We start from the raw sequence: 16,961 nt of genomic DNA on the forward strand, positions 1-16,961 counted from the left end.
GTTTCTTTGGGTTGTGTAGGTACTATAGGAGATTTTCCAAGGGATTTTCTCAGCTTGCTGCCCCCTTGACTGATTTGACAAAGAAAGGAGCTTTTGTTTGGACAGAAGAGGCACAAAAATTATTTGATAAATTTAAGAAGGTAATGAGTTCATGCCCTGTGCTTGCAATTCCAGATTTCTCTTTACCTTTTGTTGTTGAATGTGATGCTTCTCGAGAAGGTATAGGGGCTGTCCTAACTCAAAGGGGACATCCAATAGAATTTGAGAGTAGAAAACTAAATCAATCAGAGAAAGGTTACTCCATCTATGATAAGGAAATGTTGGAAATCATGCATGCACTTCATAAGTTTAGACAATATTTGGTATGTGGGAGATTCATTGTAAAGATAGACCATAATAGCCTCAGGTTCTTCTTGAACCAAAGGGATTTGAATGATCGTCAACAAAAATGGGTAAGAAAATTTCAAGATTATGATTTTGATATTGAATACATGAAAGGAAAGAATAATGTGGTTGTTGATGCTCTCTCAAGAAAGCCCACTCTGTGTTCCTTAACATCTATCTCTGCTGATTGGAAAGTCTCCATAATTTTAGAGTATGCTAAAGATTCCTTTGCCACCAAGATTTTGGATAAGTTTGTGGATGATAACAGGTACAAGGTTGTTGATGAATTGATTTATTACAAGAACAGGAGCTTCTTAGTGCCAGGATCAAAAACTAAGGAGAGGATATTGAGGGCCTTTCATGACACACCTTTGGCTGGTCACTAGGGATACTTCAAGACATACAAAAAAATTTGAGAGTGGTTTTCATGGAAGGGTATGTAGGATGATGTCCTTAAACACATTAAGGAACGTATGGTATGCCAACAAAGCAAGAGTGAGCAAAATTTTCCTGCAAGGTTGTTGCAGCCACTTCCTATTCCTGAACAAAAATGGGAAAGTATTTCCATGGACTTCATCACCAGGTTGCCCAAGGTTCAAGGTAAGGATTGCATATATGTGGTGGTAGATAGACTAACTAAGTATGCACATTTCTTTCCTATCACATTTGATTTCAAGGCATCACAAGTGGCCGAATTGTTCTTCAAGGAGATTTTTAGATTACATGGCTTGCCTAGAAACATTGTCAGTGACCGAGACAGTAGATTCCTCAGCTCTTTTTGGAAGGAGCTCTTTCATTTGGCAGGAACTGAACTCACTCCAAGTACTAGCTATCACCCTCAAACAGATGGACAAAGAGAGATAGTTAATAAATGGATAGAGGAATATTTGAGGAACTATGTTTCAAATCAACAACATGCTTGGGTGAAATGGTTGCACCTAGAGGAGTATTGTTACAATACATCTCATCACATGTCTATTGGTATGCCTCCTTTTCATGCTCTTTATGTTTATGATGCCCTTTCCTTTGTTTATTTAGTACTTTCAGATAGAAAAGTACCTGCAACAAGTGATTTCATCAAGCAAAGCCAAGACATAATAAGGTCCCTCAAGGATAATCTACAACATGCACAGAACCCACAAAAGTTGTATGCTGATAGGAAAAAGACTAAAAGATATTTTGAGGTGGGAGATTTGGTATTTGTTAGGTTGCAGCCATATAAGCAAAGCACCTTGAAGAGGAGTGGGGCAGAGAAACTCAAGCCAAGGTTCTATGGGCCTTATAAGATCACCAAGAAGGTAGGAGAGGTAGCTAATGAATTGGAGCTCCCACCAAATAGCAAAATACATAATGTTTTCCATGTATCCTACCTGAAGAAGGTTCTAGGCCAGTAGACCATAGTATCTATAGAATTACCGCCTCTTGATGATGAAGGGAAATTATTTTTGATACTAGAAGAGATTTTGGATACAAGAGAGAAAAGATTGAGAAACAGGAGCATTATAGAGCATTTGGTCAAATGGAAAGGATTACCACTGGAGGATGCAACTTGGGAAGGATCACATATTCTTGAACATTCCAATCTTCATTTCTTGAGGACAAGCAATATTTGGGAGGGGAGGATTTTTCGTGTCCCCTTTTCAAATATTTAAAAATAATAATCTTTGCTAAGGCAGGCAAGCCCAAAAAAGGTGAAGTTTTGGCAAAAGGGGCTAATCTTTGGAAACCAATGGACTAATAAATAAAAATTATTATTAAAATATGTTTTATTAACCCCTCTTGGATGTGATTTAGGGTTATGCCCTCTTTTAAGAGATTTGGAGGCATTTTGGGCTCATTCCAAAACTTGATTTTTGCTCATTGCTTTGTTGTTCTTCAGAGGCTGCCAAACTTGTGGAGAAGGAGACCCAAGGATGGGAGTTTGAAGGTTTCTAAGAAGGATAAGGATGGGAGTTTAAATCCATTCCATGTGCAAGCTCATGCAGAGTTTTCCCTTGTGCTGAACAGTGCAGATTTGTGGATTTTCAGGTGTGTTTTTTGTAAGAGTTTGGTATTTCGAGTTGAGTATTTCATATCAGTTTGGGTTTTTGCTATATTTCAGAGTTTTAGATGTTAAAATAGAGCTGGATATATGTATTAGTTTATGGTTAAACTTCTGTGATAGATTATTAGTGTTCTGTGGTGATTCCGGGCTATTTTGTGTTATTTTCGGGAGCCCGATAAGCATTATTTTTGTCCTCCGTTTGGGAGCTATTGTGTAAATTTTATATAGATCTGGAAATTTTATTTTGTAGGCTATTATGCTGCTGAAATTTCTATAAAAATGTGCACTTTCAGATTTATTAATAATATGTGAAGTTGTGAAGTTTTTGGCACTATTTCAGACATACCCGATTTGGGGTTTATTAAGAAATTGGTGGATCTTTGTAATTTTGGTTGTTTGATTTTGAAAATCTGATTAGAGGGTTGAAATATCATATAAATTCAGAAAAGGGACATTACAACCTAATGATATGTGTACTACTTCACAGGTTGGGGAGATAATAGGTGGGAGCTGAAGGGAGGAGCAATTGGAAGTTATTGAGAAAATATATGTGGTACAATGGTTTGTCTTTTTTATTCTTTGTAAAAAAAATTGTTTGAAAAATAGTTTTTTATGCATAACTTATTTTTGATGTATGGTTGTAGCATTGTTGAATAGCCACCTTAAGTTAGCAATTATTGACATTATCTTAATTTGAGATAGCTACATTTACTTCGTTATTAGAAAAAGTTTTCGTATTCTATAAAATCAATGGAAGATGAGAGCTAGAGTTCTTTTTCAGCCTATATGATACTTTTATAAAGATAATTATATCAACTTGATTGTGGACTAGGTCATTGAAAGAAGAAATATTTCATTATTATCTCTAACTATGACTTGGTCTAAATTTTTTGCTTTTTATAAGCATTAATATCATGTTATAGTATATTGTGTAAACTGAGTTGTACGATGTGAGAATCTTGATTTCTCGAGATATAGAAGATGGTAGATAAATTAAATTCAAAATATGAAATTTGTTCAATGATCTTCCAATACTAAATATGCTTAGATGTTTAAAAATGCCCAAGGCACAATTTTTATTGGTGTGATTGTATAAGTGTTACAACCCAATGTACTTTCATAGCACTCACAAAGGAAATTAGAGGTTTGAGATGGAGCTAACAATGACATGGCTTGTTATTGTGGTAGGAGTTTCTATAATTCATGTTGCTCTTTTTCTACTAAAAAGCCTTGAAAGTTCTAATAACAAGAACCATCTTCCTCCAAGCCCAACCAATTTTCCCCTAATTGAGCACTTTTATATTCTTCTTGACAGTAAAAGGCCAATTCACCAGATCTTAGCTTCTCTTGCTAAAAGGTATGGGCTAGTTATGCATGTCAAATTTGGTAGGCACCCTATTTTGATAATAATCTCTATAGAGTTAGCGAGAGAGTTTTTTATAGTGAGTGATAAGGATTTGGGATCAAAGCCTCAACTTTCACAAGGGGAGCATTTGGGGCACAATTATTCAATGGTTGCTTGGGATACATATGGCCCCTTTTAGAAAATTGATCGAAGGATTTGTGTTCTTGAGCTTCTCTCTCCCAAGAGAATCTATTCTTTTCCTCCCAATACATCCCAACAACTTTGTAAAGGAGTCACTTCTCTATTTGAGTAGGCTTAGCTACAAAATAGTGTTAACATGAAGAGCTTCTTCTCCTTGAACTTCAAGATGCTCATGTCTATGATCATTAATGTGAAGTATTTTGGAGAAGAGTTGGGGGTGTCAGAGGAGATTATTTCCAAGGCAATCAAGGATTCTTTTGTGTATCATGGATGTGTTAATATTGGGGACTATATTCCCTAGTTGAAGTGGCTTGATTTGCAAGGGTATGAAAGGGAAATGATCAAGGTACAATTACATTTGGACTTGTATATACAACCAATATTGGAGAACCTCATCCATCTATAGCTACTTGTAGTACTATTAATATAGGTCTATAAAATCTCATCTCAAGGTAGTGGTAGACCCACCAAAGACCTGATGTAGTGCCTCTAATGGTTGTAGTCTATACCTTGTTTATCTTGATTTGAGAGATACTTGATACTCATATTGTTATTTGTACTTTGAGATGACCTAAGGGTTAGATGTTATACTTTGATTTATTACTATAGATGCTTTGTTGCTACACTATTCAGTTTATCATATTTGCATGTTGATTCTATTTTGAGATGATAGTAGATCTATGATGATATCTGGTTATATGGTTTATTGGACATATTTGTTGATTATGTTATGAGCTAGATTTTATGCTATTGTTATTTACTTCATTCTTGTTCTTTGTGCTTTATGTGAATGTGAGTGATGTAAATGGATTAATTAGTTATTTAATGCATTTTTCTTCGGCTACAATATTATTATGCAATTGCACTTGATTATGTGTTTTAGTGTGCATGAATTATATCCTTGGCAGTGGCACATGGAGTTAGTGATTTAGCCATTCATATTTTACCAATGTTGTCCTTGTATGGTTGATGTATCCTTATTTAAATGTTTTAAATTAAAACCTTTCAGTGATTAGTAAATCTGAACTCATCTACATTATGTGATTAGACTAGTGAGCGTGTCTATGCTTTTAGGGGTTCACATTGTCGTGAAAGTTGTTTAGTGATTTTTTGTGATTTTGGATTTTTGAGTTTTAAATATTCTCAAATTTAATTTATGGTGACTTTGCCTTAGGTGAATTCTTTTTATGAGCAATAACCTATTTTCATTTGGATCGATTCGGAGTCTAGCTTCTCTAGTTGGCTATTTTCCCTAATTGACTATTCACTCGAAAGATGAATAAGTATTGAAAAAGTGATTTTATTATTCACTTCTCACCTTTTGAAAAAAAAATTGAGAGCTTTTTGAGAATCCTCTTCTGAAGGATTTGAATTCTATTCATTTTGGGATCTATGATTGTGGGTTTTTCATGAGGTTAGTCTCATTCAATTTGGCTCGGGGAGTTCTTGCTTTGCTGTCACTTTTAGCAGTTTCGACGGGATATTTATTTTATTTTGCAGGTTTCAATTTCTGCCCCTTTTGTTGTCAGGTAGAGCCTTCCTATTTTGTTTTTTTTGCTTTGTGTCAACTTCCATTTCTTGTAGTAGTATGGTAGGAGGCTAAGAACTAGTGTTCCCCTCTATTTTTGTTTGTCGGTACTATCCAGTTGGTCGGGTATGAACATTTTTCCAATTTTTTGAATGGGGGTTTGGGGTTTTCAACTGTTATGTTGGCCATTTTTGCATATAGTTTCTGAACTCATTTATTATTGAATTTTTAGGATTTTGGTACTCAAAGGTCAAATGGATTTTAATTTTAGAATTTTTTCAGTTTTGCGATTTTTACTTCATTTTGTGTGCCACCCTATTTTCTTAGGTTTTCTTGGCATGAGCTTGGTTATGGACTTGGACGATCCATTTGGATGTCAGTTTGACCACTATTGTAATTTTATTGTTACATTGGGATGCATGCTACATCCATCCTTCTGAGTCTATTTTTAGTTGAGTGACTTTCTGCATTATTTTCTCATCCAGTCCTTGTGCTTTGATCTTCGTGATGGTGGTGCACCACACACAAGTATGTGTGTGTACATTTATCGAGCAACTTACAAGTCCTAGTATTCTGTGGTATTTTCGAAAATAAGATCATTAGGGTTGGGTTGGGAATTTGCATGCCTACAAGAACTCGTCATTGGATAAGCATGGGTAGGGTAGGGTAGCATATGAAGGGGTTTCTATCATGCAGCCTGGTGACCATTTCTTGATTGGAAGAGGAAGTTTTATATAACTAAATAAAACATTGGGTGGTAATAAATATAAGATAATTAAAAAGTTGGGTTTATGTGCCTTTTGTTGGGAAGAGTTGCTACCCAGATTGTGCATTTCCTATTGGGGAGTTCAACTGCCAATACTAGCTTGGGCTTGTTGATGCCAAGTGACTCTCCATGATGTCAGCCCCTACTTAGTAGCCCATTGAGCTATCTGATTAGGACCTATAGTTTATGCATCAGGACCTATAGCTTATGCATTGTCTATGTCATGGATTCAGTCATCATACTGCTTGGCGTGTGTGTTAGTCATGGATGTTTGCTTTGCATGTGTTTGTGGTTGGATCATTATCTCCCTCAGCATGGTAGGTGTGGACCTATGGGTGCCACATGGTTGGGAGGCATAGCTACCTATACCATTGCTAGGGACCAATGTACGGAGACGGTCTATTATTCTAGTGCAACTATTGTTGGATGTTCTCACTTAGTACTTCGGATTTTGGAGTATGCTTTATTGTGATTTATGCTTTCATTTGGATGCTTGTTTGTCATGTTTTGAAAATGTTAGTTACTGATGTGTTTCCTCATTATGATGATGAGCATGTGATAGGTGATCTTATCTACTTGTAGGAGTATCTTATGCTTGTTTCTAGCATGTTAGATTTCCTTATGCTTATATTTAGTAGTGACATCCCTATTATGATAGTATCGATGATCTAATCAGTGACTTGGGATGTTACATTTGGGGGATGGCTAGGGCCCATGATGGTCTTATGATGCCATTGACAGTTGGGAGGAACCGCATACTTAGTTTGTTTGTATTGCTCATTGTGATGTCATTTCCATTTATTGCAATGTTGCTTTTAGTACACTGTGATGTTCCTTTTGTTCTTTTCCTTCATTGTATGATTAGATGGTTAGATGTTATTTTTAGCTTTCTGTCTTTTAGATATGGTTCAAGTGTTATTGCCTCGAAATGTGGATCCGGTACCCCCAGGTGTGGAGGAACTTCATTGCTTAGTTTTCTTAGCTTCCTTCTCTATTTTTTGTTTTTGTTTTTTGGCTTTCTATTCTAGATCCTTGTGCAAACATGTAGTTTCTCAAATGAGAATGGAAGTCCTCACACGACATGTTCAGTTTCTTCACACAACTTTTCACTTCTTCATGCAAAACCTTACACTAGTTTATGTTGTTAAGTCGGGTACTTTCTTGCACCATTCGATGCACTTTCTCACACGGATGGCAATTTCTCACAAGGCTTCTTGCACATCTTTGCATGAGAACCTGGTGCTCTGTAGTCTCGCGTGGAAAATAGGGGCTATCTAGGCTTGTCAGAGAAAAGTTTGAAAGTTGGTTTTGGACACTCTTTTTGGTTTTACACCTTCCTAGTTCAAAAAAAATTTCTTAAGGGGTTTAAAATATATCGTATAAGTTTCTTATACTTATGATATATTTTAATATATGTGACGAGTCTTTTGAGATAGGTTCTAGACCTCTACGAGCTAAGATAAAGATTCTAGGAAATTTTAGGGCTTAAAAAATTTAGACTTAGCCAAATTTCAGGGCTTTAGGATTTCAGACTTAGCCAATTTTCAAGAGTTAGCTTTTGTCATTCAACTTGGTTAATCTCTTATGTTTTTTTATTTATGATTTTGGTCAGTGGTGATGCTTGGAGATCTTTGGTGGTTTGTTTTCGGTTAGTCTTCCATTGCAATCTTTATGATCCACGTATGATGGTTGTCTTGTGCTTTCATACTTGTAAGCAAAAAAAAATATCTTTCTTATATTTCATCCTTGTTCCAAGGATCTCCGAGCAGGGCATTACATCTGGTATTAGAGCCCATCTTGCAACATTCAGATCTCTCTATTATTCTTCCACTATAGTTTTGTTTTCTGTTGTGTATTATTATATTATGGTTGTTATTTTGATATCTTTTTGTTCATGGTTTTGACTCTTATGCTTGTGATCCGATTGTTCTGACATTATCTTGTTGTTCCCATAGTGATGCCTCATATATGTAGACCTAGTGGCCATGGTGGTACCTGTAGCAATAACTGTGGAGAAGAACACCATGAAGAAGGATTTCAAGAGGGAGAAGGAGAATAGGGTAATGCTAATCAGGCTGTCATGGGAGCATTGATGTCAGTGCTTCAGGAGATTCTTGCTTGATTGGGCCTTTGTGTTGAGGAGTGCCAACAAGATCATAATCAGGAAGAGGGATCTCATAATTGAGATTCCATCAATCAGAGCATAGAGAGGAGGAACATGAACGTGAGCATTCATGTACTCCACTAGGTGGCAGAGGGCACCGTTGGGTTGGTAAGGACTGCAACATTGAAGATTCCATCAAATTGGATATCATTAAGTCTCTTTAGCAATCCAAACTGCCATTGTATGATGGCAAGGGAAGTGGCCTCAAGGCTAAGACTTGGCTGTTGGACATGGAGTTATGCTTCACCATGTATCCATATTCAACCAATATGAGAGCTCATTGTGCAATTATGCAATTGAGGGATCACGCATCCATTTGGTGGAATATTGAGAGTCAGAAGATTCTGACTAGTGTTGTAGATCTCACCTGGGAGATTTTTGAGGAGAGGTTTCAAGAGACATTCCTATCTCCTTAGTTTAGAGAGGCACATGCTGGTGAGTTCCACGCAATCCAGCAAGGTAACATGTCAGTGGATCAGTATGAAATCCTATTCTTTGAGCTTAGGCAGTATTCATGCTACAACAATGACGATTTACTCTTGGCTCATCATTTCATCTGAGACCTTAAGGATGCCCTCATTGGAGAAGTTTGTATGCATTAGCCTAGGACTCTTGTTCTCGTGGTAGAGAAGGCACGAATTGCAGAGGAGAATCTAGCTAGAGGTTTCTGTAGTAGATTAGGTTCTCAAAACAAAAGTGCTCAAAATTTAAGATAGGATGCATAGTATTCCTAGTTCTCAAGGAAAAGACAAGCTCAATTTGAACCCTCTCAAGGTGGTAGTCATTGTTTCTGATCAAGGGGAAAATGAACTAAAGGTGGACAAGATTCTAGTGCCTCAGGAAAGAAAGGAGATAACCAGAACTGAGGACAAAGACCTAAGTAGGATAGTTCTCCTCAGAGTGCTCAGCAAAATTCCGGCAAGGGTAGTGCACCTTAACCTAGTGCTACCCAGGATGGTCGCAAAATAGGTTCCAAATTTGTTGGAAATTGTTATTCTTGTGGCTAGCCTAGCCATAAATCTTAGGAGTTGAGTGAGCTTAAATTGCAGTTGGAAGATTTTTTTAAAATATAAAATTTTCATCAAAACAATAACTAATAATTTTTCATCAAAATAACCTTTAGTCCAAATAATTTTCCCCTTGACAAAACAATAATTTTTTAAAATATAAATATAAAATTTTCATCAACATTACAATCAATATAACATTTTTAAAAAATTTAAAATTTAAAAAAAAGACAAATTAGAAAAATAATAAATAAATAAAAAATCTTAATCATCATAAATAACAACATATTTATAATTTTAAACTTTCATAAAATTACATTGAATTAAAAGGAAGATGGAAATAGTGAATAATGTTTCACATAACGGACGCTTCAATTGGAACTTATTGAGGAAGAGTTGCGTAGTTAAAAACTGATGGAGTTTACCATTTCATCATCCCATGGTCATGCGAATCCCGACAATGGGGTTGCATTTTGGCCCTCCCATACAGCTGTGAAGAGCAAACCACCAAAACATAACCAGAGTCGAATCCAAATCAAGTATAATTGACTTTAAAAGGCGAGGATGACTGTAGTTTGGAAACAAAGATTTGGTAATTTCTGTAAATTGCACATTATCTGAAGCTTTGAAGTAAATAAATTTTATAATATATTAAATTTACAAATAATGGAAGTGGGCCAATGGCAAATACTAATAAATAAACAACGCCGGGCGATAAAACCTTCTTTTGAAAACAAAAACAACCAACAAAAAATCATATTACTAAAACGATAAGGCCCGAACACAATAGAAACATCGCGCATACATTCCTCACATTCCATTTTCCCGTCAGCTTTTCCTCCCATCTTTCTTGTATTCTGTTTACAAAGTGATAGAAACTACCGGCAGCTGGATACAGCTCAATGTTAATATCTATGCATAAATAGATGAACTAATTTTAGGTATATCTATACTCTCAACTGCTATCACCTATGATTATCATTCCAAACTCGAAATTCGAGGACATCAAGTGTTTTACAGTATAAACAAATTGGAATCACCGTCGAATTCGTTTTCAGTGTTACAGGCATGGCTTATCACAAAGCTTTTTGGGCTTGTGTTTTCTTGAGTTTTCTGCGTTCCCTGGTTTTAACTGTAGCTCTTGATGTGAGAAATATGACAATCGATGAATATGTAAATTACATCAATCCTCCTGCAGTGCACAAGTACGAGGTCAAGTGTTTTTTTTTCTTCCTTACAAAATGATTTTGTTTTTGGGAGTTCACTTGAACCTTGCAACGTTATTTAAATGTTTTTTTAAATTGAAAGGACAGGACGCAGTGAGATAAGAATAGTTTTAATATAAGTCGGTATAGACTACTAGATTTGATATAAATATTATTGCATATTAATACAAGAGTGCGGCTTCTAAATCCGAATTGTATGAAAAATAAATAAACACTTAGAATTAAATATTTGTAAATAGTCAATTTTAATTTTATTTAAATTTTTTTAGTTTTAATATTATTATTTTTAGATAAATAAAAAATCAAATAATTTACATATATGTTAATTTTATACCTAGTTCAGATGTAATATTAATGCACTTTCTTTCTATGATTCTATATAGAGAGATTGAAGGAACAAAGTTATATTTCTCCATGTAAAAGAAAGGGGTTTTCGACTGTATACCATTGATTCAAAAGATAGTAATTGAGCCTAGGCCACCAGACTGCTTGAGAAGACAGCAGAATATGTAACTTTATTGTATTTTTTTTAATATAAGGAAGGAACTATTCATCAAAAAGACAGTAATTCAAACAGAAATATGACTTAAAACAGCTTTCATTCTATTAACTTCATTCTTAAAAGTTTTAAGATTTTTTAAGACCATGCATTTTAAATTTTATTAAAATGAATAATTTACGGAATATCTCTATGTTTTATCTTTTCAACACAGAATCTTTCTCTAATCTAATGAGGTCTATTTCACCCTAAGTCACAAGGTTCCAATTTGAGATCTTCCATCATAAAATTCTAATGAATTTCTAAAGAAAAAAAGTTGAAATTGTTGGAAAGATAAAAACTGATCTATCGTTAACTAGAAGTTCTCCCATCACTGCAAATGCAAGGTTCTTAATGACTTCTCTGTTACCTTTCAGGATGAGTTTGGTGACAGCATACTATGTGCAAAGCATAGCGATCAGATATCCTTTCACCCAGAAGGCCATAGTAAGGTATGATTGGTAATTCCCTAATATTTCCAAACCCATATCTCAGAGCTCACTAAATCATCACTTCATGAACCCTAAAATAAGAAACCCATTTGGTACTACTTATTGCAGAAGGGTACAGGCATCTCCTACAAGGGATTGAAGAATATATCAGAAAAGCGGTGCCCAGAGGGAACAATCTCTGTAAGGGAGATAAAGTGCGAACATGTTGAAAGAGCAGGATCTGTAGCTCGTTTCCTTGCTGACGCCTCTGATGATGATGGTGTTCAGGAGGTGCCCAACCATTTTTAAATGAGTCTGAAATATTCTTTTTGCTTGCACATTAGAAGTGCAATTGAATTGATAAGTTTTAAGAAAAAAGTCTAATATTTTAAATTATTTTTTCTCAGTATGCTTACATCAATTTCCTTCCGGGTGTTGCCACTAAAGCTGAAGCCATGATCGGCTCATGGTCTCCATATGTGACTCAGCCTGACGGCATATACAGTCGCAGTCAGATGTGGGTTGCGTCTGCCGACCTCTCAAGTATCTTGGTCTCTGGCTGGCAAGTAAGTTATCCTTTCACCCATTCTTTAGTCAGTTGTATTGCTTTAGTCAAAGATTTACTATCATTACTGATATATTTTCATTTTTTTTAAATGTAAATTGAAGTATTCCATTCAATATATGTAAAGGTTAAAAATTAGTCATCTTGATTTGGATTATATATAATCTAATGTTTTGTTAATTCAAATTACCACAACATTTGTACAATTGATCTAATATTCTCTTATTAATATTGTTTATCATAATTTTTATTGTCCTGTCTTTCAAGATGCCTATCAATAGAATGGGGAATAAAAGGATCACCATTATCCGATTTTAAATTTTCTCCAAAATTGTTCACTGAGATCATCCCATGGTAATAACACCATCTTGGGCATCAAAATACAATTCAGCGACAAAAGCACTCTTGATTCTGGTTTGACATTTAATTTATGGATTTAAACTGAATGTATTTACATGGCGAGAGTGGCCGAGAGTAAGAACTCTCTACCATAGGACTGGGGGAATCTGCTTGCTCACCTTCCTTCCCACTCTCATTCCGCTTTACGAATATTGTGCCTGTGGATTGATTTATCGCTGATGTTGTTTGGATTTGAAGTATTGGCTATGAATGGTTGAAGTGACTGCACCATTAAATACAGGGGAGGTTGGTTTCCCCTGAGTTTGGCTATCCATGGCCAATGATATTCTCCATACGCACCGCTTCAAGACTCCTTACACAGTCAGTGCTGTGTTGGGCGTGTTATGCACTAAGCAAACTATGGTGTATTGGTACTACGTGTGAAGTCTAACAATCATATGTTTTATTATTAATTTTTATTATCTTTCTTTCTTATTGTAATGACTCTTCGAATCTAATGAGTCTCTATAAATGTATGTTATTGGAGGCTTCATGCTGTAATTCACAAGCTGAAGTTACAGCTGTGATATAGTATCAGATGTTAAAATTAATAAGAGATCCTCAGTGAACAACCATACATTTTTATGTTTGTGTTTTCTCTTTTATCTTGTTCTTATTTTTCGTTTGTACCTATCAACATACTTCACAATTGGAATTAGAGCTTCGCATAGTTGCTCATTTGATTTTGATGGTCAAAGTTCTAGAGTTGTGGAAGATTTGAGAGTGCAGAACTTCTCTGAACAGAATTTCAGTTTGTGGAAGGCACAGATGCAATTGTTGATGGTTAAGCAAGATCTTTCACTTGCAATTGGGGACAAAACTAAGAAGCCATCTTCAATGTTAAATGATGATTGGGAAATGCTTGATGAAAAGGCAGTGGAAATAATCTTTCTTTCACTATCCCAAAATGCTTTGTTCAATATATCAAAGGAAAAGATGACAAATGATATTTGGGACAAGCTCCAAAGCATGAATGAAACAACATCCATTGCAAACAAGATTTTCATTATGAAGAAGTTTGACAAGCTCAAGATAAAGGAAGGGACTGCAATATCAAATCATATAAATGAGTTGAACACCTTATTATGTCAACCAACCTCGGTTGGCATGACTCAAGATGACAAAACCAAGCCTGTCATCTTGTTATGGTCCTTACATGACAGCTGCAATAGTATAGTTACAATAGTTAGCACTTCAATTTTTGGTTAGAAAAAGTTGGTCTATGATGAAGTAATTTCCAGTCTACTTAGTGAAGATATGAGAAGAAACAACAAAGAATCTTCATTCGGTGAAGCCTTAATGGTGGTCAACACTGAAACTAGACGAATAAGCCACAATAGGGGGAGAAACCACCATCATAGAAGACCCAAATCAGCTAGGCCTTCAAAGTCAAAGGAAAGAAAAGGAGGTGATTGATAGTTTTGTGGAAAAAATGACCATCTGAAGAAAGATTGTAGAAGTTATAAAAGAGCATAAGAAAAAGCATGAGAAAGAAAAGCAAGCATTGCCTAAGACAAAGATGATGGTATCTTAATACTATAAAAAATTGAAACTACTTCAACCTACGTTTCGGCGAATCATTCCATGCCTCGCCATGTATAGAATACTTCACGAATTATCATGAAGGAAAGTTTGGTAAAGTATATTTAGGTGACAATAAAGCATGTTAAATAGTTGGCAAAGGTGATTTTTTTTAGTCATTGAAAAAAGGTGTTAAACAGTTATTAAAAAATGTGTCATGTTCTGAAACTAAAAGGAAACCTATTTCTATAAGTATGCTCTACACGCAAGGCTTTCTCACTTCTCTAACTAACTCATGGAAAGACATTAAAGAATCCATTATAGTTGGAAAAGGAGACACGATTGAAAGCTTATATATTGTAGAAAATATTGGTGAAGTAGGTGCAACCATTATAGTTGTAGATGTATTGAAACGTACCAAGGTAACCTCCATTGGAGGATCAAATTAGCTTTTTACTTTCCTTGATGATTGCACTAGAAAGCTATGGATTTGTATGTTGCATAACAATTATGATGTATTCAGCAAGTTTAAGATTTTCAAAGCTTTAGTTTAAAATCAGATTGGTCATAGGATCATATGTTTGCAAACTGATAATGGTGGTGAGTTAAGCTCACTAGAATTTAATTCATTTTGTGTAGATGATGGCATCCATAAAATCAAGATTGTCTCATTCACTCCACAAGAAAATGAAGTAGCGTAGAGGATGAATAGAACAATCCTTGGGAGATCTCATTGTACGCTCTCTAATGCCAGTTTAGGCAATGAGTTTTGGGTAAAGACATGTAATACAACAGTCTACTTGATCAACCTAAGTCCATCATCTCAGTTGGACATTGGCATACTATGGGAAGAATACTTGGTAAAGAGAATCTCATATTCACACATTCAAGTTTTGGAAGTGAAGCATTTGTTCATGTTCCAAAGGAAAAGAGGACAAAGCTTGATCCTAAATCACAAAGAGGCATATTCATGGGCTATGGAGAAGATTAATTTGGTTTTGGAATTTGAGATTTGGATGAGAAAATTTTTATCAGAAATAGAATGTAGTTTTCAATGAAAAAGATTTTCCATCTTTCATTTTAGAAAAAGAAAAATCGGTATGTAAATATATGTTCCTTTCTCTATTTTTTATAACAACAATAATAGAAATGTGCAATTTACTTCTCCAAATGTTTTTTCACTTACTCCTGTCTTAGCACGAGCTCCTCTATCTTTTTCTTCTACTAGTATGTGAAATCATATCTAAATGAATTTGAAGAAAATATAACAGTTGTGATAATCACAGTTATAGTGAGGAAAATGGTGACCAACATATAAATATGAACAGAGATAGTAATTTATTATTCGAACCTGGAGATGTATCAGAAATACAGAACGATAATACAATTCAGAGTGATAATATGTACATTAATAGTCTTGCAACCCCCTTAATTAATAGTGGCTTTGGCCCGACTTCTTCTCCAAACAATCCTATGTGACTTGTTCCTCACAACCGACAAGAAGGTGCTCACGATACAAGGCAAGCCCAACTCATTCGAACTGCAGGTAAATTGGAATCTTGACATTCTCCTGTCCAAAGAAACATTAATACCCTGCTACTCTCTATGAATTGCATCAAAGTGTGGATGCCAATAATGAAAATACACAAACTTATACGGTATTACTCAAAATGTTAATATTCATTCACGCTATCCACACATAACTATGGGTGGAAGATATGGTGAATATAATCCCTCAGATTCTGATCAGCACGCAACTTTAGATAGAAGACATGGCCCGAATTCAAATGGTGATAAGAGTCTACCCACGAGTGAGGTGGACCCTCAGTTGGAGCCTCACCTGCAGACTCTTCTTCAAAAATTGAGCCTACCGTTCTAACCTCTCAAACAAGTTGTAAATACCATAGCTAAATCTACACTCAGTGCTCCCATGACACACAACACTGCTAACTATCACTCCACACAGGCCCATGTTCCAGCAAATGGAGGTCATGGAAGAAACCAAGATGAAGCTGACAACATACATAGCAGTAACAATAAGCAATGTCACAATAGTGTGACGTTCCTAGGTGAGTCTATATACATATATCTTAAGTCAATTTTCTATATTCATATTATCTTATAAATGTATGGATTATATATATATATATATATATATACACACACACACATTTGTATTAATTCTTTTGGAATTATAAAATCTTATTCAATCCATTAAAATAATATGCATACTTATACTTATTTATAATATTCAATCATATATTAGCATATATAACTAATGATCAATTATGGGCATACAATAAGAGGTTAGAGACTAGACTCGGGTGCTAATGCTCAAGTATTTCAGATGCAATTGTAGACACATGCTCAAACTTATCTCTAAATATAAATGTATATAATCATAGTCTTTATTAGTTCATATTGAGTCCCTCTCTATAAACATGATATAAAATTATACTATATATATAACTATTTAAGTACTATTATCTCATATACCCCCAATAATATGCAACAAGAAGTTATCTAATTCATTTTATATGTTTGATTGTTAGTCATATAATTGTACTATAAAGTTTGATAATTAAGAAAACATATATAAATTCGTACCTTCAATGTTGTAAATCATTTCCTAATCACTTGTGCATCCACAAAATGATCCACTAATCAAAAATATGTTATGAAAGATATTGAAGCCGTTGGGATTTTATTACATCTATAATGTATCTATCCTTGTTATAGGACTAGATGTTGTTAGAAACCTCAACCCTATTAGGAGTTGGTATCACAAAAAGTAGCAAGATGAACTCATTACCCAAACATGCATATACAATAGTACAATCTA

General features: G+C 35.0%; 1 protein-coding gene across 1 annotated transcript in view; it reads left to right on the forward strand.

The window, feature by feature from the left end:
- LOC149564825 (protein neprosin-like) overlaps positions 1-16,961 on the forward strand; it is a 164,227-nt gene that overhangs the window by 119,326 nt on the left and 27,940 nt on the right. Inside the window, exons 3-6 of the mRNA XM_089816231.1 lie at positions 10,460-10,651; positions 11,581-11,655; positions 11,764-11,925; positions 12,042-12,200. Coding sequence (XP_089672357.1) covers positions 10,460-10,651; positions 11,581-11,655; positions 11,764-11,925; positions 12,042-12,200 — 588 coding nt within the window. The remainder of the gene's footprint in view (positions 1-10,459; positions 10,652-11,580; positions 11,656-11,763; positions 11,926-12,041; positions 12,201-16,961) is intronic.

The sequence above is a fragment of the Cupressus sempervirens genome, chromosome 3 (genome assembly GCF_028749045.1).
Source record: "Cupressus sempervirens isolate cs-2001-9-10 chromosome 3, ASM2874904v1, whole genome shotgun sequence".
In the NCBI taxonomy this organism is placed as follows: domain Eukaryota; kingdom Viridiplantae; phylum Streptophyta; class Pinopsida; order Cupressales; family Cupressaceae; genus Cupressus; species Cupressus sempervirens.